We start from the raw sequence: 23,556 nt of genomic DNA on the forward strand, positions 1-23,556 counted from the left end.
GAGAGGAAGACAAATAAGGAGGGAGGAAACAAGAGAAAGATAAAAAAAAAGGAGAAAAGGAAGAGAAATATGAGAATTGGTGTGAAAATGGGTCAGAGAGAGAGAGAGAGAGAGAGAGAGAGAGAGAGAGAGAGAGAGAGAGAGAGAGAGAGAGAGAGAGATAAATTATCCACATCAAAGAAAGAAAGAAAGTGAAAAGTAGAGATTATCTTGAATTAAAGCGAAATAAAAAAAAAACAAGATATATGTTACGAGAGAGAGAGAGAGAGAGAGAGAGAGAGAGAGAGAGAGAGAGAGAGAGAGAGAGAGAGAGAGAGAGAGAGAGAGAGAGAGAGAAAGCACGAAGGAATGCAGGAAGTGAGTAACGAAGCTGAAGAAAATGATAAGAACAACAAAATAAATAAAGAGAAACAAAAACAAATAAAGAAAAGAAGAAAAAACATGAAAACAAAATAAAAACTAAAATGAATGGAAAGAGAGAGAGAGAGAGAGAGAGAGAGAGAGAGAGAGAGAGAGAGAGAGAGAGAGAGAGAGAGAGAGAGAGAGAGAGAGAGAGAGAGAGAAATAGGGGGCATTGTTAAGAGCTGGCACAGTGCCTAGAATGGCCAGTGTGGAATGTTTGGCACTGAGGGACACTACTCTCTCTCTCTCTCTCTCTCTCTCTCTCTCTCTCTCTCTCTCTCTCTCTCTCTCTCTCTCTCTCTCTCTCTCTCTCTCTCTCTCTCTCTCTCTCTCTCTCTCTCTCTCTCTCTCTCTCTCTCTCTCTCTCTCTCTCTCTCTCTCTCTCTCTCTTTCTCTCTCTCTCTCTCGCTTTCTTTCTCTCGCCTTCTGTCTGCTATCGTCTGTTTCAGTTAAGTTAATCTAAGTTAGGTTAGGTTGGAGAGAGAGAGAGAGAGAGAGAGAGAGAGAGAGAGAGAGAGAGAGAGAGAGAGAGAGAGAGAGAGAGAGAGAGAGAGAGAGAGAGAGAGAGAGAGAGAGAGAGAGAGAGAGAGAGAGAGAGAGAGAGAGAGAGAGAGAGAGAGTCAGTCAGTAAGTCAGCCAGTCAACCTTCACGTGTCGCAAAAATACACACATACACACACACACACACACACACACACACACACACACACACACACACACACACACACACTTCACTCATCCATCACACATATGCCAGCACTCAAATATCACTCACATATTCATTTTTTGGCTTAATATTCACCTGTTCTCATTTTATTTTCTATTTTTTTTCACCTCATATCAAAATAACAATTGCACTTTCGTTAATGAATACCAATGGTGGATTTTTTGGGCAAAAGTTGATGAAGAGAGTAATTGTTCCTTTCATCATGTTTACTTTTGAAATATTGTGTGGGAGAGAGAGAGAGAGAGGGGTGAAGGTGGAGAGAGTGAGCGAGAGAGAAGGCGTGAGAGAGTGGAGATGGGGTGAGAGAGAGAGAGAGAGAGAGAGAGAGAGAGAGAGAGAGAGAGAGAGAGAGAGAGAGAGAGAGAGAGAGAGAGAGAGAGAGATTATTGGTCTCTCTCTCTCTCTCTCTCTCTCTCTCTCTCTCTCTCTCTCTCTGTGTATGGAATTATGTAAAGTGTCAATAAAACGACACTCACCACACACACTCACTCTCTCTCTCTCTCTCTCTCTCTCTCTCTCTCTCTCTCTCTCTCTCTCTCTCTTTCTCTCTCTCTCTCACACACACACCTTTCAACCTCCAGAAAACCCCACTAGGCAGATCACACAAAGCTCTCGAGTTTACCCTCACTGAGTCATAGAAAAAAACATGAAAATCAACTTAACCCAACTGAACACACATTCCCTCTCTCTTGCAGCTTCCTGAGACCTCACTGGGCAGCCTAGATCACCCTAAGGCCCTCGAGTTCATCCACATTGAACCGGACACTCACCCCAATTTCCCATCCGAATCGAGGCTCGCTCCCAAGAGATCAGAGACTCGTGGCTTGCCGGGGTAGAAGAGTACGTGGTTGACACAGGTGAGTTGGTTAAGGAGGGGTAAAGGGTGGTGGTGGTGGTGGTAGTAGCAGTACCACCAGATACACACATCACAAACAAACCAAAACAAGCAAAGAAATGAATAAAATATACACAAAACAAACAAAAAAACAAACAATAACTAAAAATAGGACAGACTCCCCTTAAAGCTAAACCACTCAAAGAAAATGGGAAGAAGAGGCAACCCACGCTCCGTTTTCTGTTAGTCTCGAGCTCTGTGTTCGTGACGTGAAGGGGTGTTGGGAGATAAGAGGCTCCAGGCTAGCAGATCTGGAAGAGACTGGAATCTGTGTCTCTATGGAGCAGACAGATCATATACCCTGCCCCCCTCTCTCTCTCTCTCTCTCTCTCTCTCTCTCTCTCTGAAGGCTATCTTATTCTATGAAAGAGATTAATTTCCGTTTCCATTTCTCGTTCCGTTTCTCATTCTCTTTCTGGCTCTGTCGCTTTCTGTCTGTCTGTCTGTCTCTCTCTCTCTCTCTCTCTCTCTCTCTCTCTCTCTCTCTCTCTCTCTCTCTCTCTCTCTCTCTCTCTCTTGCTCTTGTATAATAGCAAAACCACCACGACCTTCACGACTATTATAACGACAACTCACTCACTCACTCACTCACTCACTCACTCACTCACTCACTCACTCACACACTCCTTCCCTCTCTCACTTACTCACTCACTAGCTCCCTCACTCACTCACTCTCTCACTTATTCGCTCACTCCCTCCCTCCCTCCTTCCCTCACTCCATCTTCACTCACTCACTCACTCACTCCCTCACTCACTATCTCCCTCACTCACTCACTGTCTCTTTCGTTCACTTCCTCACTCACTCAATCACTCACTCACTGTCTCTCTCTCTCTCTCCCGCAGCATCTGTCGAGACCTTCTGTTTGACGACGAGCTAAGAGTTGTGTCAGAGGCGGAAGAGGACGAGGCCAGACCACACTCGCCACAGCCACAAGAAGAAGAGCTACCGCAGGAAAAGAAAGGCAGGAAAGTTGAGATCGAGTAGAGGAAGACTATTGGAGCCAAGAGAAGGAACAGCCAACTAAGAAGGCCAAGAAGGAAGTGAAAGTTGAAGTTGTTGAAGAAGAAGAAGATTTTTGGGCGCAGTTTGAGACTCCAGAACCCAAAAGGAAGTCTGGGAAGGCGTTACTAGAGCAGGTAGAGCAGGAAGTGACTAATGAGCAGAGCAAAACTACCTTAACCACCAATACTACCAATACAAGTCAGGAACCTACATTACCCACCACTACTACCACCTCACCACCACCACCACCACCATCACCACCACTACCCTGCGAGAAGGTAAGATACGAAGAGCTGGTTTTAAGTAATTTTCTCGTCATTTTTCCGCCGTGACCTTACGAGGAGGAAAATGAGGAATAGAAGAGAAGGTGAAGAGAAAGAAGCTGCAGTTTACGAAAGGGCATTGAAAAAAAACTCGGGTATTTGTGAATAATGAGAGAAAAATGGACTTCTTATCGGTGGATTTTTACTACTTAGTCTCTCGGGTGTTTGTGAATATTGAGAGAAAAATAGGTTTCTTATTCCTACATCCTCGCTATTTACTCTCCCGTACCTAATTTCTCCGTCTCGTATAGTAAAGACCGCCGAGAATGGTGAGAGAAAAACCGCGTGTAAAATTCCAGTACGCTATTTTCCAGGAACGCATTTCTTCACCTTATCAGTTATTTTCGTCTGGACTGAGCACTTTTCCTCTCCCTTACTACATGTTGACAAGCCCAAGACGCGGCGGTCGTATTTATAGTTCACCTGTTTATGATCATTATACCTTTTTTCAATTCACGGGTTCAATAAAGAGGTTTGCAGCATTATCTCTCTCTCTCTCTCTCTCTCTCTCTCTCTCTCTCTCTCTCTCTCTCTCTCTCTCTCTCTATCTATCTATCTATCTATCTTTCTAGCAAATTATCTGTCGCTTTGTGAAGAATACGTAAAAAGAGAGAGAGAGAGAGAGAGAGAGAGAGAGAGAGAGAGAGCGGCATTTCTCAGCATTTTCTCATCTCTCTCTATCTCTCTCTCTCTCTCTCTCTCTCTCTCTCTCTCTCTCTCTCTCTCTCTCTCTCTCTCTCTCTCTCTCTCTCTCTCTCTCTCTGTGATTGCTTCCTCCCCGCCCTTCTCCTGCAGTCTCTTTCAAAGGAACGCGTGTCTTCTAAGCGGAAAAGAAACAAAATGAACACAAAGAACAGGAGGAACCAGCTGACGTCTCCTCCCATTTTCTTTTCTCTCGTTCTCCCGTTTTCTTTTTCTTGCGTCTTCAGTCACTCACTTCCCGTTTTCCTTCGCGATATTCATTGATCTCTCGTTTTCTTCAGCAGTGGCACGTGTATCTTCATCTTCCTTGATACACCGTTTTCTATGGCGCTTTTTAGAAAATGGGATGTGGTTTTTTTTGTGTTTTTGTATTCGTTATTTCGTTATGACTTATTTTTCGCTTGTTTCTTCGTTAAATTGAATCTTAAACGCGAATTTTACCTTCCGTCTTATGTATGTGATGAAAAGGGTTTAAGAATGTGTGTGTGTGTGTGTGTGTGTGTGTGTGTGTGTGTGTGTGTGTGTGTGTGTGTGTGTGTGCGCGCGTGACGTGTGTGTGTAAAAAGAAGGAAAACGGAAAAACGACGAAGATTATTCGAAGAGAAAGGAGAAGAGGAAACTTGTCACACAAACACACTCACACACACATACACACACACACACACACACACACACACACACACACACACACACACACACACACACTACAGCATGGAATAAGAATGAACAAAAATGAAATAAAATGATGATAAAAGATAATAATGCAACATATAAAAGGAAGTGAAATGAAGTGATGTAGTCTTCTATAATAATAATAATAATAATAATAATAATAATAATAATAATAATAATGATAATAATAATAATTGGTGTATGAACGCTATCATTTTTGTTATCAATTAGCAAAAGAGCATTAAAATAAATAATGGAAGAAAAGAAGGCAATAAAACACTGAAAAAAAACTATTATTTATTTACTTAGTATTTTTTGTCTAAAATAAAAAAAAACTATAAAAAAATGCAAAAAATTACTATATAGAAGAAGACTCCCATCACTTTTGCCCTTCACTTCCCATCCACCCTTCACGTGACACCTGTGCACACCTTCCTCCTCCCTGACCCACTCACCTTCACACAAAACACCTAAAATTAAACCTCAAACCACAAATAAAGGTAAAAAGAACAATAATAACCCAAAGAGTGGAGAAAATTGCTTTATGATCCACCTGACATTCTCTTTGATTCCACCCACTTCAAAACATAAAATCAAGAAAAAATATAAATAAAAAACAATAATCAAACCAGTGGAGAAGATTAGAATACCCTTTTATAATCCACTTGATATCCACTTTAATTCCACCCACCTCAAAACACAGAACCACAAAAAATGGTATAAAAAACAACAACAAACAGCAATAACCAAACCAATTGAGAATATTAGAATACCTTTTATAATCCACTTGATATCCACCTTGACTCCACCCACCTCTCCCAACCCACGTCCTCCACACACGCCACACTGCATCTGTACCAGGAACTATACAGACAGACAGGCAGGCAGACAGACACTCCTCCTGACGCGACCTCACTTCTACAGGAGGTCCTTCAGAGGAGGCGGCTTGGTGAGGACTTTTGGCTAGAAGGTGAGGAAGGGGAGGAGGAAGAGCTTCTGGAGGAGGAGGACGAGGAGGAGGAGGAAGGTTACGGGCGAGATTACTGGTCAGGCAAAGCTGGGGCGGGACTCTTGACGGGCGGGAGGTGTCTGAGGGAGGAGGAGGAGCCTACCAGTAACGACGAGGCGTTGCTTGAGCGGTGGTTTGAAAGCGACACGCGGACCCAAACACGTGAGCCAGCGGAGAAGCCTCACGAAGCTCCTAAACTCAATATCCTTGGCGCAGATCCCTCGCAGGGTCTTGCTGAGGCCCAGACAAGCCGCGCCCTTCGTCGACGAGGAGGAGGAGGACGAGGACAAACTTGGCTTCCCGTACAGACGCGGCCCACCGTCGCCTTACCCGGCAGACGAGTCTCCAGACGAGGCTCTGATCGATAGGTGGTTTGAATCAGACGTGCCGTTGACCCCCGTGCCCCCAGCCGCCGCCGACACCCCCGCGGAGGAACGCCCTGAGGAAGACTTCTGGGGCGCGAGAGGTACCCTTGTCCCGCTGATCCCTGACCACGATCCCTACACGCCCGTGGGAGGCAGCGCCAGTGAGGAGGTCCTTAGTGAGACCGTGAAGGAGCAGTCGCCGGAGGAAGACTTCTGGGCGGCGAAACGGAAGACCTCCCTGCCCTCCCGGTCCCAGCCCCAGCCCCAGCAGCAGCCCCAGCCCCCCAACCCTGAGATCGTGATAGACCTGTGCCCTGAGAACACTGAAGGGAAGACTAACCGCATCCAAGCACGGAGACTCAGTCAGCCTAAACACGAAGGCGCTGCAGAAGGAAGGGAAGGAAAGCAGGTCTCCAGGGGCGGCAAGGGTGACCGAGAGGCGCCAATAATCCATCACCAGGCCAAGGACGCGTCCCAGGAGGCTTCTGTTGGCAAGGAGTGTGATATCCTTGGAGGGACTAAGGCGCCGGCAACCCCCCAGACAGCAGCTCCACGCCAGGAGCCCCCAGCCCCCGCCCCGAGCAGCCCAGGGAAGCAAGACGCGAGGGGCGATAAGGAGAACAAGGAAAGTGTTGACAGGTGGAAATGGAGGAGAGAGGAGGAAGGGAGTCTTGGGAAATCACCTTAAATTGTTTCCTCCATCCAACCCATCCCCCTCTCACTCTGCTGCCCCCTTCCCCTTTCGCCTCCATCTCCCTCTCTCCTCCCTCACTCCTTCGATTCATCCTGTAGTCACCTCTCACCTTTCCATCCCTCCCCTTCATACCTCCCCTCACCCAAGCATTGGTGACTGATGGGCTGGGAATAAAAAAATGACAAAAAAGCTGGAATCAGGGAAACAGGAAGGGAAATTTTGACTGGCGAAGGTAATTAGAAAGATAATGAACCTTTTCCCTTTAAAATGAACGGGAAATTCAAGTAAGGAATAAAAAAAAGTTACTTAATTTAAATGGAAGAAGTAATGAATAATAAATAATCTAATTACAAGAACGATTAAGGTGAACAAAAAAAATGGGGAATGAAATTATGACACGAGGGGACGTAAAGAGGGGAATAAACACATGAGGGAGAGGAAGGGGAAAGCGATGGGGAGGTGAAGGGAAGTTGATGGTGGTGGGGGGGGGGGAAGGAGTTAAAGATGACGAACAGCTCCTCCCCCCTTCACCCCATCCTTATTTATTTTTGTTGTTGTCTGTTTGTCTGTTTGTCTTCCTTCTGGTGAAATGCGAAGAGTGTCCTCCTCCTCTTCTTCTTCCTCCTCCTCCTCTTCCTCTTCCTTCCTCCTCCTCCTCCTCCTTCTCTTCCTGCTCTTCCTTATTGTTTCTCATTTTTTCCTTTGCACTTTTTTTCCAGTCACTCTCCTTTCAATTTTCTCTTCCTCCTCCTCCTCCTCCTCCTCCTCCTCTTCCTCCTCCTCTTATTAGACGCTCTTCACATCTCATCAGTAGCAATAGCAGTAGCAGTAGCAGTAGCAGTAGTAGTAGTAGTAGTAGTAGTAGCACTGTACACGTTTAGAAAAGTAGTTTATATAGTGAAACAGATGTGGAATTGTTGTTACTGATTGTGGTAGTTGTTGTAGTGGTGCTGGCGGCCTCTCATTGTGGTTACCTTCCTTAAACAGCAATCCATGAGTGGGTGGAGTAGGTGGAGGAGTGGGTAAATAGGAAGGAAAGTGGACGGAGGAGGGAGGAGAGTGGCTATGTTATCTAGTATTAGATATTAACTGCGAAAACAACAACAACAACAACAACAACAACAAACACCAATCCAAACAGTTCAAATTTCTACACTAGTTAATTTGTTTTTTCTCTTCCCTTCTCTTTATCACATTCTCTCTTTCTTTATCTTTTACGCACACACACACACACACACACACACACACACACACACACACACACACACACACACCAGGTAAATAGGAGTCGTTAATCAGCTGCTGTGTGTCCGTCAGGTGAGGCAATCAATCACCTGAGTTCATTATCAAGGTGAAATTATGGCGATGGAACCGGGAGAGGCATAAAAAAAGAGAACAACAGGCTGGGAATTGAAAAGCTGCCGCACAAAATAAACAGGAAGAGATAGATGAAGAGAAGGATAAGAAGATAGGACGAAAAAAAAAAAAAGGCTGGGAATAGAAAAGTTAGCACACATGATAAACAGGAAGAGGTGAAAGGTGAAGAGAAGTGAAAATAGATGAATAGAGAGAAAAAAAAAGCTAAAAACATATAATAAAAGGCTGGGAAATGAAAAATTATCACACAATATAAACAGGAAGAACTGAAAGATGAAAAGAAAGCTAAGATAACAGAAGGGGAAGTAATAATAGATGAATAGAGAGAGAATAAAAGATAAGAATAGATAATAAAAGGCTGGGAAATGAAAAATTAGCACACATGATAAACAGGAAGAGGTGAAAGGTGGAGAGAAAGATGTGATGATAAGAGAGAAGAATGAGACAATAGATGGAGAGAGAAAAGATGAGATTAAACATTTTGAAATAAACAGGGAGGAAAAGTGAAATAATGATGAAAATAAAGGAATATGAATAGAAGCAAAGGAAAAAGGTATAAGGAAGAAGATAAAGGCGGAGATGATATAGAAAAATGTTTAGGAATTATTGGAGGAGGAATAAAAGAAAAACCAAAATTAATAATAAATCTTAATTCACGAAAGACGACAAACAGAAGAGAAAAAGAATTAGGAGAAAAATAGGAAGGAGGAAGGAGGTAAAGACAGCTTGAAAATTAGCTAGAAGTATAAAATAAACAAGGAACAAGGTAAAATAAGGAATAAGAAAAATAGAGATAACATAAATAAGAAATAATAACTAGAGAATAATTATAATAAGGAAGAAAAAAGGAGGTAAATTAGATAGAAAAGGAGAAAAATAAACACATAAAAAAAGAATAAGGTAATACAAACTGGAATAAAGAGAGAATAAATACAGTAAGCCATTAATGAATCGCAGGTAAAAATGAACCTTAATGAGGGGCCGTAACCTCACCTGTCCTTACCTTACCCATTAACCTGTCTCCTACCTAACCATTACCTGTCTGTTACCTCACCTGTTACCTCACCTCCACCTGCTTGTTCCCTTACCTGTTTACCTGTTAACTGAAATACACTGTTTGTATGTATATATGTATTACAAGTATCTGTTTTGGTAACTATGTATACGCACGTTATGTATTGATGTGTGTGTGTGTGTGTGTGTGTGTGTGTGTGTGTGTGTGTGTGTGTGTGTGTGTGTGTGTGTGTGTGTGTGTGTGTGTGTGTAATTATGATGTTTAATTAATTTAGTGTTTTTTTTTGGGTGTTCGTCTTTTTGTTTAGTTAGAGAGAGAGAGAGAGAGAGAGAGAGAGAGAGAGAGAGAGAGAGAGAGAGAGAGAGAGAGAGAGAGAGAGAGAGAGAGAGAGAGAGAGAGAGAGAGAGAGAGAGAGAGAGAGAGAGAGAGAGAGAGAGAGAGAGAGAGAGAGAGAGAGAGAGAGAGAGAGAGAGAGAGAGAGAGAGAGAGAGAGAGAGAGAAATGTGACTAACTCCACCTCTCTGGACGCCATGTCAAACTGTGAAACAAGACAAAATAAACAAAACAAATGAACAAACAAGAAAACAAGTGAATAGGCAAGCGGTATACATTCCACTGACTCCCTATTCCCTATCTCCCCACGTCCCCAACCCCACCCCCCACTATCCTACCCATCCTCCTTCCACTCATTCCACTTCTCCCTTCCTTCCCCATTCTTACTCATCCCCCCACTACCATCCCCACCTCGCCTTTCACCCATTCCTCTTTTCCTTTCCTTCCACATCTACTCATTCTCCCCATTAGAGTCCCCATCCTCCTTCCACTCGTTCCTTACTAACCTAACCTGACCTAACTTAACCTAACCTAACCTAACCTAACCTAACCTAACCTGACCTAACCTAACCCAAATTTCCGCTTCCACCTACCCTCTTCCGACCCATTCTCTCACTATCGTCCCCAACCCCTCCCCTTTCACACATCACTCCTCCTCCTCCTCCTCCTCTTCTCCTCCCCAGCATACAAATCTCCCTTCAACCTATTCATCCCCACTTCCACTCGACCCTCCCTTCAAAAATATATTAAAAGAACTTTCATATCACCAAACAGAGGAAATTATTTAACCATGTCTGAAATAATTCGAAAAAACAAATATATTACAAAAAGTTACGGAATTCTGGACTCTTTTTATATTACAATTCGATTTTTGTTCCATTTTTTTTTTTAATCTTTTTATGTTATACGAGAAACTATTAACTCCTTCAGTACTGCGACGCATTTTTACCTTCAACTTTAGGTGTGATTAGATTGTTGATATTAGGCAGGGTCAATGGAGGTCAGAAGATTAATGGCCACAGCCTTCACTATTTATATTAACTTCTTTAGTACTACGACCTTGAGTTTTGGTTGTGATTAAACGATTATATTGACATTATGAAGGGTCTATGGAGGTCAGAAGATTAATGGCCATAGTCTTCACTGTTTCAATACCCCCAATATATTTCTTAAGGTGTATAAAATCACCAAATAATAAACAAAATGAATATGGAATCGTGTCCTGGTACTGAAGAGGTTAGTGGGAATCTCACAACACCACGCCGCCAAGAAAGTCTACGGTGCGCGCCTGTCACTTTTCACTTACTCTACGTGGAACATCTGTCACCTTTCATTGCGTCTTAGTACTGAAGGGATTCAGAAAAATAAAATGAATAAAATGACAATCAGAGCCAAACAGCGATAAATTCCACAGCCATTTCTCACTGGACACTACCATATATAAACCACTGAGCCTACCACAAAACACACCTCACTGAGAGCAGATAGGCCTACACACTATCAAAACCAAATAACGACCTAATACTGAAGCAAACTCGAGAAAAAAAACATGCCTATACTAATAACAACAATAACACTAGAAATCATAATAGTAATAATAATGTTTCGATGCATCCATTCAAGGGACCATGAATTCATAAGCTTAGTTAATTAATTTTAAGTATAATATAAAAAAGATGATTTAGCATTAGTAATAGACAGTCCTTTAATAGACAAACTAATAGATAAAATTTAAATATCAGAAAGATAAAAGTAAATAGTATTGTGACATATATAGATAAGTTAATAAGATAAATAGATGAATGCATTAGAGAAGTGTGATAGATAAGGAAGAGAAATAAAGATAGATATAGCAATAAGAGCAATGGATAAAGATAATAGAAGTAAATATAGAAATAGTAACACAAGTCATGGATGAAGATGAGATAGTAAGATAATGCTATAGATGAATGCACTAGAGAAATGTGATAGATAAGGGAGTAAAGTAAATATAAAGATAGTAATAAGAGCTGTGGATAAAGATGTCAACAGGTGGATAGATGGATGAGTTGGGTGGATCAGACAGGTGGATGTGGCAAGGATAGGCACATGGATAGCAGTTTGAGAGAATTTTTATGATTTTATCAACTTTTTTTCCTTTTCTATCCCTTTTCTATCGATTTAACTCTTAAAATCTTTCTTTTCTTCTTTTCCTTCGTTGTTTCTTCTTGTATGTAATTCTCTCTCTCTCTCTCTCTCTCTCTCTCTCTCTCTCTCTCTCTCTCTCTCTCTCTCTCTAAGGGGATCAGGATTAAGAAACACCACCACCACCACCACACACACACACACACACACACACACACACACACACACACACACACACACACACACACACACACACACACACACACACACACACACACACACTTTGAGAAGCTCCTAATATAAACACGTTCTTACTTCAGATAAATTAGAATCAACATATAATTAATCAAGTCAAAATATTAATCAACACACCTTTACCTCGTCGTGTTTACCTATGGAGAGAGAGAGAGAGAGAGAGAGAGAGAGAGAGAGAGAGAGAGAGAGAGAGAGAGAGAGAGAGAGAGAGAGAGAGAGAGAGAGAGAGAGAGAGAGAGAGAGAGAGAGAGAGAGAGAGAGAGAGAGAGAGAGAGAGAGAGAGGTGATTAATTATCTAGTGTTCTATAATTAAGGTGATGTAAATAATTGTTTCTATTTGTAAAACGCCTCGTAAATATTCTGTCTTGATTATTTTTATTTTTTTCTATTTTTTAAAGTTTCTGTTAGTTTTTATTTGTTTTTCTTTGATTTTTCTTTTATTTTAGAAGTTTATCTGTTTGTGCCTCTCTCTTTCTCTTTTATTTTCTCTATCTCTGTTTTTCTTTTATTTTATAACTGCCTTTGCTTCTCTCTCTCTCTCTCTCTCTCTCTCTCTCTCTCTCTCTCTCTCTCTCTCTCTCTCTCTCTCTCTCTTTCCCACTCTTCTTTATCCCCTTTCTCTATTTCTCACTCATCTTTCGGCCCTTTCTCTATTTTTCATTTTCTTTTTCTTTCTTTTTCCGTTATCTTTTTTTTTATCTCTTTCCTCTTGTTTCTCTTAGTCCAATCTTTCTCCTTGTTTTTTATTCCTCACTTTTTTTTCATCTCTGTTCAATAAAAGAAGTGAATGAAGGTCGAATAACACTGAGATGAGCAACTGGATAACGTGAATCATGGAGGTACAAATGTATAAAATAAAAACCTGCAGGGAACTGGCAAACAAGTTGACCATTGCCAGTTTTTCCGTCTCACATAAAAGAAATATAGGAATAAATAAATAGAATGTAAATAAGAGACGGAAAATTATATTAAACGCAAAAATCATTCAAGTAACTGAACACTACAACGAAAAATTAACTAAAAAAAATGTTAATAAGAGAAAGAAAAAGTCACGTTGATTTAAGTAATGATCGAAAAAAAATTGAATAAAAAAACACAATAAAAAGTAAAAAAAATAAACACACACACACACACACACATAAAACAACAACAAAAACATCAATACACCACCATCGTTGCCAGATGAAACACATACCTTGCCACACCTGGTCTCTTAGCACACTGTTGCCACATCCTTACCTGGAAAAGAGAAAGGAAAGAGTTAACCATTTCACTGCTTTGACTGTCACATTCACAACACTGTATAAAATTAATTGACGTGGGAAAAAGGGGAAAACACTGGAAAAACTTAATTGAGGAGGGAAAAAGAGAAAGAACATAGGAAAAACTTAACTAGGCATTGGGAAAAGAGGGAAATAATGCTGAATAAATTGGGAAACCTTAATTGAAGAGGGAATAAAGGGAAAGAGCATTGGAAAACTTTAAATAAGGAGAGAAAAGGGAAAGAACACACAAAATAAATACTATAAATTTTGCTTAATGTTCCGTAAAGACTTAAATCAATCCTGGCAGTGAAGTGGCAACAAATACCCAACCAAAAAACATTAATAGACGAAATTTGTTGACTTTCACGCAACAGAATTGAATCCAAAACTCATCCATCATTCTGACACGCTTGACAAACTTATCCATGGCAAAGAGAGAGAGAGAGAGAGAGAGAGAGAGAGAGAGAGAGAGAGAGAGAGAGAGAGAGAGAGAGAGAGAGAGAGAAGACTAAAATACTGAAAGACAAACAATCTTCAGGAGGCGAAGCGAAAACAAGAAGAAGAAGAGAAACGAAAGGAAGAAGAAGAGAGACTAGCCAAGGAAAAGAGAGAGCAAGAGGAAAGAGAGAAGAAGGAGAGAGAAGAGAAGGAGAAGCAAGAAAAGGAAGCTAAGGAACGAAAGGAAAAGGAAGAGAAGCTAAGAAAAGAGAAAGAAGAGAAAGAAAAGAAGGAAAAGGAAGAGAAAGAAAGAAAAGAGCAAGAGAGATTAAAGAAGGAGAAAGAAGAAAAGGAGAGAAAGGAGAAAGAAGAGAAACTTAGAAAAGAGAAAGAAGAGAAAGAAAAGAAGGAAAAAGAAGAGCAGGAGAGACTAAAGAAGGAAAAAGAAGAGAAAGAGAGAAAAGAAAAGAAGAGAAACTTAAGAAGGAAAAAGAAGAGAAAGAGAGAAAAGAAAAGAAGAGAAACTAAGAAAGGAAAAGAAGAAAAGAGAGGAAGGAAAGAGAAGAAAAGAGAAAAAGAGAAAGAAGAGAAAGAAAGGATAAGAAAAGAGAAAGAAGAGAAAGAGAGAAAAGAAAAGAAGAAAAGAGAGGAAAGAGAAGGAAGAGAAATTAAGGAAAGAAAAGGAAGAGAAAGAGAGGAAGGAAAAGAAGAGAAAGAGAGGAAAGAAAAACTTAGGAAGGAAAAAGAAGAGAAAGAGAAGAAAGAGAAAGAAGAGAAGGAACGACTAAGGAAAGAGAAAGAAGAGAAAGAGAAGAAGGAAAAGGAAGAGAAGCTAAGGAAAGAAAAGGAGGAGAAAGAGAGGAAGGAAAGAGAAGAGAAAGAGAGAAAAGAGAAAGAAGAGAAACTAAGAAAGGAAAAAGAAGAGAAAGAAAGGAAGGAGAAAGAAGAGAAACTAAGAAAGGAAAAGAAGAGAAAGAAAGGAAGGAGAGAGAAGAGAAACTAAGAAAGGAAAAGAAGAGAAAGAAAGGAAGGAGAGAGAAGAGAAAGAGAGAAAGAAAAAGAAGAAAAGAGAGGAAAGAGAGAGAAGAAAACTTAGGAAAGAAAAGAAGAGAAAGAGAGAAAAGAAAAGAAGAGAAACTAAAGAAGGAAAAGAAGAGAAAGAAAAGAAGGAAAGAGAAGAGAAGGAAAGGAAGGAAAAGAAGAGAAGGAAAGGCTAAGAAAAGAGAAAGAAGAAAAAGAGAGGAAGGAGAAAGAAGAAAACTAAGGAAAGAAAAGAAGAGAAAGAGAGAAAAGAAAAGAAGAGAAACTAAGAAAAGAGAAGAGAAAAGAGAGAAAAGAAAAGAAGAGAAACTAAAAAAGAGAAAGAAGAGAAAGAGAAGAAGGAACGAGAAGAGAAAGAGAGAAAGGAAAAGAAGAACGACTAAGGAAGGAAAAAGAAGAGAAAGAGAAGAAAGAGAAAGAAGAGAAACTAAGGAAGGAGAAAGAAGAGAAAGAGAGAAAGGAAAAGAAGAGAAAGAGAGGAAGGAAAGAGAAGAGAAAGAAAGACTCAGGAAGGAAAAAGAAGAAGAAAGAAAGAGAAAGAAGAAAAATTAAGGAAGGAAAAGAAGAGAAAGAGAGGAAAGAAAAGAAGAAAAAGAGAAAGAGAGAGAAGAGAAACTTAGGAAGGAAAAAGAAGAAAGAAAGAAAGAGAAAGAAGAAAAGGAAAAACTAAGGAAAGAGAAAGAAGAGAAAGAGAGGAAAGAAAAAGAAGAGAAACTAAGGAAGGAAGGAAGAGAAAGAGAGGAAGGAAAGAGAAGAGAAAGAAAGAAAAGAGAAAGAAGAAAAGGAAAGACTAAGGAAAGAGAAAGAAGAGAAAGAGAGGAAAGAAAAAGAAGAGAAACTAAGGAAGGAAAAGGAAGAGAAAGAGAGGAAGGAAAGAGAAGAGAAAGAAAGAAAAGAGAAAGAAGAAAAGGAAAGACTAAGGAAAGAGAAAGAAGAGAAAGAGAGAAAGGAAAGAGAAGAGAAAGAGAGAAAAGAGAAAGAAGAAAAGATAAGGAAAGAGAAAGAAGAGAAAGAAAGAAAGGAAAAGAGGAGAAAGAAAGACTAAGGAAGGAAAAAGAAGAGAAAGAAAAGAAGGAAAGAGAAGAGAAAGAGAGAAAGGAAAGAGAAGAGAAAGAAAAGAAGGAGAAAGAAGAGAAGGAACGACTAAGGAAAGAGAAAGAAGAGAAAGAGAGAAAGGAGAAAGAAGAAAAACTTAAGAAGGAAAAGAAGAGAAAGAAAGGAAGGAGAAAGAAGAGAAGGAACGACTAAGGAAAGAGAAAGAAGAGAAAGAGAGAAAAGAGAAAGAAGAAAACTTAGGAAGGAAAAAGAAGAGAAAGAAAAGAAGGAAAGAGAAGAGAAACTAAGAAAAGAAAAGGAGGAAAAGAGAGGAAAGAGAGAGAAGAGAAAGAGAAGAAAGAAAGAGAAGAGAAAGAAAGGAAGGAAAAGAAGAGAAAGAAAGACTCAGGAAGGAAAAAGAAGAGAAAGAGAGAAAAGAGAAGGAAGAGAAATTAAGGAAAGAAAAGAAGAGAAAGAGAGGAAGGAAAGAGAAGAGAAAGAGAGAAAGGAAAAGAAGAGAAAGAAAGGCTAAAGAAGGAGAAAGAAGAAAAGAGAAGAAAGAACGAGAAGAAAAACTTAGGAAGGAAAAAGAGGAGAAAGAAAGAAAAGAGAAAGAAGAGAAACTAAATAAAGAAAAAGAAGAGAAAGAAAGAAAGGAAAGAGAAGAGAAAGAGAGGAAAGATAAAGAAGAGAAGGAAAGATTAAAGAAAGAGAAAGAAGAGAAGGAGAGGAAGGAAAAGGAAGAGAAAGAGAGGAAAGAGAAGGAAAGACTAAAGAAGGAAAAAGAAGAGAAAGAAAAGAAAGAGAAAGAAGAGAAAGAAAGACTAAAGAAGGAAAAGAAGAGAAAGAAAGGAAAGAGAAAGAAGAGAAACTCAGGAAAGAGAAGGAAGAAAAAGAGAGAAAAGAGAAAGAAGAGAAACTAAGGAAGGAAAAAGAAGAAAAGGAGAAGAAAGAGAAAGAAGAAAAGAACGACTTAAGAAGGAAATAGAAGAGAAAGAGAAGAAGGAAAAACAAGAGAAACTAAAGAAGGAAAAGAAGAAAAGAGAGGAAAGAGAAAGAAGAGAAGCTAAGGAAGGAAAAAGAAGAAAAGAGAAGAAAGAGAAAGAAGAAAAACTAAGGAAGGAAAAAGAAGAGAAAGAAAGAAAAGAAAAAGAAGAGAAAGAACGAGTAAAGAAGGAAAAAGCAGAGAAACAAAAGAAAGAGAAAGAAGAGAAGGAGAGGAAAGAGAGAGAAGAGAAGGAAAGAAAAGAGAAAGAGATGGTGAAAGATAAGGACAGCAAGGTAAAGACAAGACATGGTTTGGACAAGTCTGCATCCTGTTCACCCTTGTTCTCTTATGTCTTCGCTGGGTTCTGTTCAATATTTTTACCCTTCTGTTCTTTCAATGTTATTTTGTCGCTTTATTTTTTTTTTTTTGTTCCATCCCGTCCCAACACTGCGGTTCTTCTGGTGTTATTGGCCCGTTCTTTGCTTTATTCACATACACTTCACACATTGAAAGAGTTTTAAAAGTCGTCCACATGTTCATTCATATCCAGTGTTTTCATTTCTTCATGGGGAATCTTAGCAATAAAAGGTAATGGTTAGATTTCTATTGTCCAACATTAACACACAGGAATGCTATCAAGACGGGCCGGTCAGACCATCAATTAATACTTCCGTTCCTGTTTTCATCCCTACCTCTTGCTGTTACTGAATATATTGCTGCCACACTCCTACGCCTAACTTACCGTTGCCACTAAATACGCTGCTACTACACTCTTCTCTCTGTCTATCCTACCTCTGCCACCAAATATGTTGCTCCTTAAATACACCAGTACCACTCTTTCTTTCTATCCCATCCCTGCCACCAAATATGTTGCTCCTACATAAACTACTACCATTCTATTTTCTATCCCACCTCTACAACCAAATATGCTACTCATGAATGCTTTGCTACCACTCTGCTCTCTTTCTATCCCACCTTTGCCACCAAATATGTTTCTCTTCCTGTGCTGTTTGTCAGTCATAAACATTTCTACTGTCTCATTGACCCCTTCTCTTTCTACATATCTATCATTTTTATCTTTATCTTTTATATTTCCACTTCTTGTCTATCAGCGGTCTTCCTACTGTCTATCGATCACTTCTCATCCGTTTCTCTGTCTGTTTGTGTCTATCAATCCCCTTTCACTGTCAGTCTATCACTTCTACCTTCCCTGTTCGCCTCAGTGCTATGGATGTAACTTGATGCTTTCATGTCCTTCACTCATTACATTCAGAGACTATTTTTGTACACACCTTTCAAGTCTTTATTGTATTTACCCTCGATAAAAAGTGACCGAGCCATAAATCCCTGCACCAACTTCCATCTATAGCTCCTGGTTCAATATATTTCCTCCTTGTACTGTATAAGGAAACAAGCTTCTCCTCTAACAGTGTGGTGAATCTTCCCGCCTCCCTTCCACGACCAATACTGTATTTGAGATGCGCGACTTATGCACTACCCCTCCCAACCACAACCAACACCCCGTTTTCTTCCTTCCGTCTCCGTTGTTCCGTTTTCTATTATTATTGCTTTCCGTTTATTCTCGCATTTCGCATCCGTTCTTGTGTTTGCGTTCCTGAGCGTGAAGAGTGTGTTGCCAACTGTTCGGCACCACCCCCTCGTTTTCTCTCGTTTGCTGTGTGGCTAAGGCAAAAGCTGTGACACGCTTATGTTTTCTATGAGTGACTAACGCTGTGCCTCAAGGGGACACTATACTGTTCCCTGTCCGTCTGTATTTCAGTTTACTTACACTAGCATAGTAAGTTATCTTTACATAGAACATGGACATAGTTAACCTCTCTCTCTCTCTCTCTCTCTCTCTCTCTCTCTCTCTCTCTCTCTCTCTCTCTCTCAACAAACACACTATCCCACTCAGGGATGTCGTTGGTGGCTCCCGTGTGTGTTCTAATACTCGTTGATTTTTTCTCCTCGTTGTTACTTCTGTTTCTTATTTTATGGTTAATCTTCAGGTATTGGAGATCTCGAAGGCAGGTGTTCCTATGTTTTCACTGCTACTACTACTACTACTACTGTTACTACTACTGCAATTCTTACTACAACTTCTACTACTACTACTACTACTATTACTACTACTACTACTACTATTACTATTGTCTAATCTAACTTACTAATGATAGCTATATTTACTTTACTACTACTACTACTACTACTACTGTACTACTACTATATATTACTACTAATGATATAACTACTATTACTTTCATGGATTTTCACATATGATTTCATTAACTGTATTACTACTACTACTACTACTACTACTACTACTACTACTACTACTACTAACCCGTTCTTCTTTGGGCTTGTACGAAACTAAACAAACCAGACACAAAACAAAACAAATATTCATAAATTGGCAACAAAAACAAAACAAAAAGAAAAAACTGATATGTCCAAAACCATCACTCCATTTTCTAACTTCCTCGAACCAACCCACAGAAAACGACCCAAGGAAGAAAACGGTCACGGAAGACTATACTAAAACAAATGCATGAGAGAAAACTGTATTGAATGGTGGACTAATATACACTTTTTTTCTTCCTTCCCTTTGAACAACAGGCAGCGGGGCGCCCTAAGGTGACGTTGCCGAAGCCTGAAGAGAAACCCAAGCCCGCCAAGACTTCCAGAGGCGCCACCAAGATGGAGGAGGAGCCGAGCAGTAAGTCACTTAAATTAACATGACGTGTCTCCATATTCTTTCTGCTTTCTATCTCATCGTAGCCAAACTGTCTTAAAATGCCCTAAAAAATTGGCAAACTTTCTTGAAATGCCCTAAAAACATGCCATACTGTCTTAAAATACTCAAAAACATGCCAAACTGTCTTAAAATGCCCTGTAAACATACCAAACTGTCTCAAAACACCCTAAAAATCTCTCTCTCTCTCTCTCTCTCTCTCTCTCTCTCTCTCTCTCTCTCTGAATATTGGATTTGGAATATTCTTCAAGATTAATAGTTTGACGTGTGTGTGTGTGTGTGTGTGTGTGTGTGTGTGTGTGTGTGTGTGTGTGTGTGTGTGTGTGTGTGTGTGTGTGTTCCTCTCTCTGGCTAACTTTACTCCCCCCCCTACAGCCCCCGCTACCCCAGGCGGGACACCGAAGCCTGTGTTCACGAAGACCTTGAAGGGAGACATGGTGGAACGTAAGTATTTTTTGTAGTACTTGTTTTTCCTTCCTCTTGATCTTCACTTAGATTTCTTCACTTTCTTTTATGGATATTACTGCTACTGTTCCATTTCCTCCTCCTCCTCCTCCTCCTCCTCCTCCTCCTCCTCCTCCTCCTCCTCCTCCTCCTCCTCCTCCTCCTCCTCCTCCTCCTCCTCCAGCAGATATGTTAGTATTTCTTATCTTCCCTTTGCTTACTCCTTTGTTGTGTCTATCGTGGTGAATTTGCAAATATACATACATACAATTGTGTCCTTGTGTGTGTGTGTGTGTGTGTGTGTGTGTGTGTGTGTGTGTGTGTGTGTGTGTGTTGTTATTCATGTCCCTCTTCCCTCCCCTCACCATCCCTCCACTTCTCTATCTCCTTCCCCTCCTCCTAGCCTCTCTCCACCTCTCCACTATCTCTCTCTCTCTCTCTCTCTCTCTCTCTCTCTCTCTCTCTCTCTCTCTCTCTCTCTCTCTCTCTCTCCACCGATCATTCCACATTTTTTCACTTTCCTTTGTGGCTCGTTCTTTTCCACCCGCCTCAACTTGTCTATTTTCTCACCCCTTCCCTCCACCTTTCCACTCTTCTCATTCCATTATACTCCATCCTCCACTCCACTCATCTCCACTGTACTCCACCATTCCATCTTCACTCCATTTCCACCTCCACTACGTCTTCCATTCCACTCCTTTCACGATTCCATCTCTATTCCACTCTCCACTTTATCCTATCCACTATACATCACCTCCACTCCACTCCCTCCACCTTCTACTCCCTCCACTCCACCCTATTCCACCCCCATCCACTCTACTCCACCTCCTCCAGTTTTACCACACCTGCATGCCGTTTCAGAATTAGTTACTCTTCCGGAGACGGGAAAGTTGGTAGCCCTCACCATTATAGAACGTACGTATAGTTAAGTCACCCTATGTAGGTACACCTCACCTCCCGTTTTCTATACATCTCTGCTCGACTCGAAATGGGGACAAAGAAAACGTGTCTTCTCGAAAATTTAAGTTAATTTGGATTTTTTTTCTTTGTTGAGAATTTTCTTTTATTTTTTTGTGGAAGTTTGTCAAGTTTTGGAAGTTTTTAAAGGGAAAAAATGTTCTTTATATACATGAAAAAAAAAACTCGATGTATATTAATTCCCTTTACAAAATTTGATGAAAAAAATCCTAAAATTTCCTATAGTCTTGGCATTTTTCTCTCCCGTTTTCTCTGATTCCGCGTCCCATTTTCTGTTGAGGCTTACGTACTGCGGTGGCTTGAATATAAAAAAAAAAACAAGTACTTATAGTAGAAACTGCTATGGGCGCCTACTTGTGTTCCTCTATAGGCTTCAGTAGTAAGCATTTTGTACTCTTTTAGTAGATGGAGCTGAGGATAAACCCGCTGGTGGCCACTGTATAAATGTATCATGTATTATTTTGGCTATGTATTGATCTATTATCATTTTTTGTTTCATCTTCCTTTCGTTAACCCCTTCAGCACCAGGACACGTTTTCATATTCATTCTGCTTATTATTTGGTGATTCTATACAGCTTCGGAAACTCATGTAGGGATTAAAATAGTGAAGACTGTGGCCATTAATCTTTTGACCTCCATAGAGTCTTCCTAATGTCAATAAAATCGTCTAATTACACATAAAACTCATGGTAAAAATGACACGTTTTCATGTTTATTCTGGTTAACATTTGGGGATTCTATACAGCTTCAGAAACTCATGTGGGGATTAAAATAATAAAGACGCTGGCCATTTATCTTCTGACCTCCAAAGACTCAAAATTGATGGTAAAAATGACACGTTTTCATGTTCATTCTGGTTAATATTTGGTGATTCTATACAGCTTCAGAAACTTATGTAGAGATTAAAATAGTAAAGACTGTGGCCATTTATCTTCTGACTGCCAAAGACCTTTCCTAATGTCAACAAAATCGTCTTTCATAAAAGATTATATTAAATAAAAAGAGACATTACAAAATATAATATTAACGTAAAGTAAAAATCTTAGTAAAAACAGAGAAAAAAAATAAAATGGTAAAAAAAAAAAAAACAATAAGAATAGGTGCAAAATTACTAAAAAATACTTAAAACATATCAAAAGAAAAAATATTTGTCTAATCACACCCAAAACTCATAGTAAACCTGCGTCCCATTACTGAAGGGGTTAATACGTGTAATGCAGAAGTACAGTGTAACGTATGGCTGTGCACTGACTCACACATAACACTCAACAGTATTCCATGTAGTGACTTTTGTAGTAGACAACACATCAACACGACTTTGTTCTTTACACCACTCAAAACAACACACAAAAAGTAAATAAATATCACAATCCATTACTATTTGTCCTCTCAGTGATGGAAGCTCGACAAAAAAAATACGGGCTTTACAGTAACACACACACACACACACACACACACACACACACACACACACACACACAGCTTCACATCAAACACAACACTGCTCTAAATGTCATCCTAAGAAAAAAAAAAAACCACAAAAACCCTTTCACATTTACCCTCTCAGTGACACAAACAATAAAAAAAAAACAAGACAGTTACATTGATCACCAGTAACTCCCCCAACACACACACACATAGACACACAGACAAACACACCTCATTCAGTATCCCCAATTAACTAAGACACTTATTTTCCCTGGACAGCTGGAGAAGACGTAGGGTTTACGTGCGAGGTGACCCATCCCTTGCCCTACTTCGTGACATGGCTCAAGGATAACAAACCCCTGGACGACAAGTTGGCGGACCGCATTCAGCAACAGGACTCAGGGCAGCAGCACATTCTTAAGGTAACTGTCAGGGAGATGGCTAGCTTTGCATACTACAGGAGGGTTCTTAAGGCTGTTCTTTTTTTATCTTTCTTTTTATTTATACCATGTGGGCTTTTCACGGGAATTTCTGGGCTAAAGGGGATACTTTTCGTGGTACCTCCTATCTCAAAGCCCACCCGGTAAGAAACTGTTGCCCCGAGTGAGGAAGCCCAATCTACACTCGGACCATGGACAGGATTCGAACCCGTGTGGACCACAAAGCACGCATGATTCCACTGTACCAGAGAGAAATGGGTTTAGATTTATTAAGGGGTGTTAGGAGTTTGTTAGCTTTGGTTTTGATTGCCTAATGGTTGTTAAGGGTGTTTATCAACATTTCTAAGGAAAGAAAGGGATTGAAACTGTAGATTAAGGGTTATAGGGTTTTATAATTTGTTAAGGGTACTTTTGTGGCATTTCCTAAGGGAGGAAAGAGGTTTGGTTGTAGATTAAGGGTTCTTGTGATTTGTTTTTCATTACCTAATGGTTGTAAAGGTTGTTTTGTGGCATTTTCAAAGGAGGATTCTTTTTATGTTAAGGCCTATAGCGCCTGTAGACATACTTGAAGAGTATATGTGGGAAGCGCTGTTCTGTTTCCCCTCATTAGTGGCGCAGGCAATTTTACTTATAGTGGTACGCATATTGGGTCCCATATCACCACCCAAACTCATCTTTAATGGCATAGCTACAAAGCGGTATGTGGTGGGATTCGAACCTACGCGTGGACGTCTGGCCGATCCCATGCTCACCACCTTATCCACTATGCCACCGCCTTAAGGGAGGAATAAAAGTGTTAGATTGTTAATTAGGGTTTCTGAGACTTTTAGGTTTGTTAATGGTGTTTCCT

The 23,556-nt window shown here is 40.2% G+C and overlaps 1 protein-coding gene across 1 annotated transcript in view; it reads left to right on the forward strand.

Moving 5' to 3' along the window:
• The window catches only part of LOC123500093 (obscurin-like), a 191,166-nt gene that overhangs the window by 84,538 nt on the left and 83,072 nt on the right, over positions 1–23,556 (forward strand). The window contains 10 exon segments of the mRNA XM_045248747.1: positions 1,825–1,903; positions 1,906–1,990; positions 2,868–3,006; positions 3,009–3,305; positions 5,649–6,096; positions 6,143–6,729; positions 16,813–16,956; positions 19,280–19,379; positions 19,791–19,859; positions 22,546–22,688. Coding sequence (XP_045104682.1) covers positions 1,825–1,903; positions 1,906–1,990; positions 2,868–3,006; positions 3,009–3,305; positions 5,649–6,096; positions 6,143–6,729; positions 16,813–16,956; positions 19,280–19,379; positions 19,791–19,859; positions 22,546–22,688 — 2,091 coding nt within the window.

This window comes from Portunus trituberculatus, chromosome 8 (genome assembly GCF_017591435.1).
Source record: "Portunus trituberculatus isolate SZX2019 chromosome 8, ASM1759143v1, whole genome shotgun sequence".
Taxonomy (NCBI): domain Eukaryota; kingdom Metazoa; phylum Arthropoda; class Malacostraca; order Decapoda; family Portunidae; genus Portunus; species Portunus trituberculatus.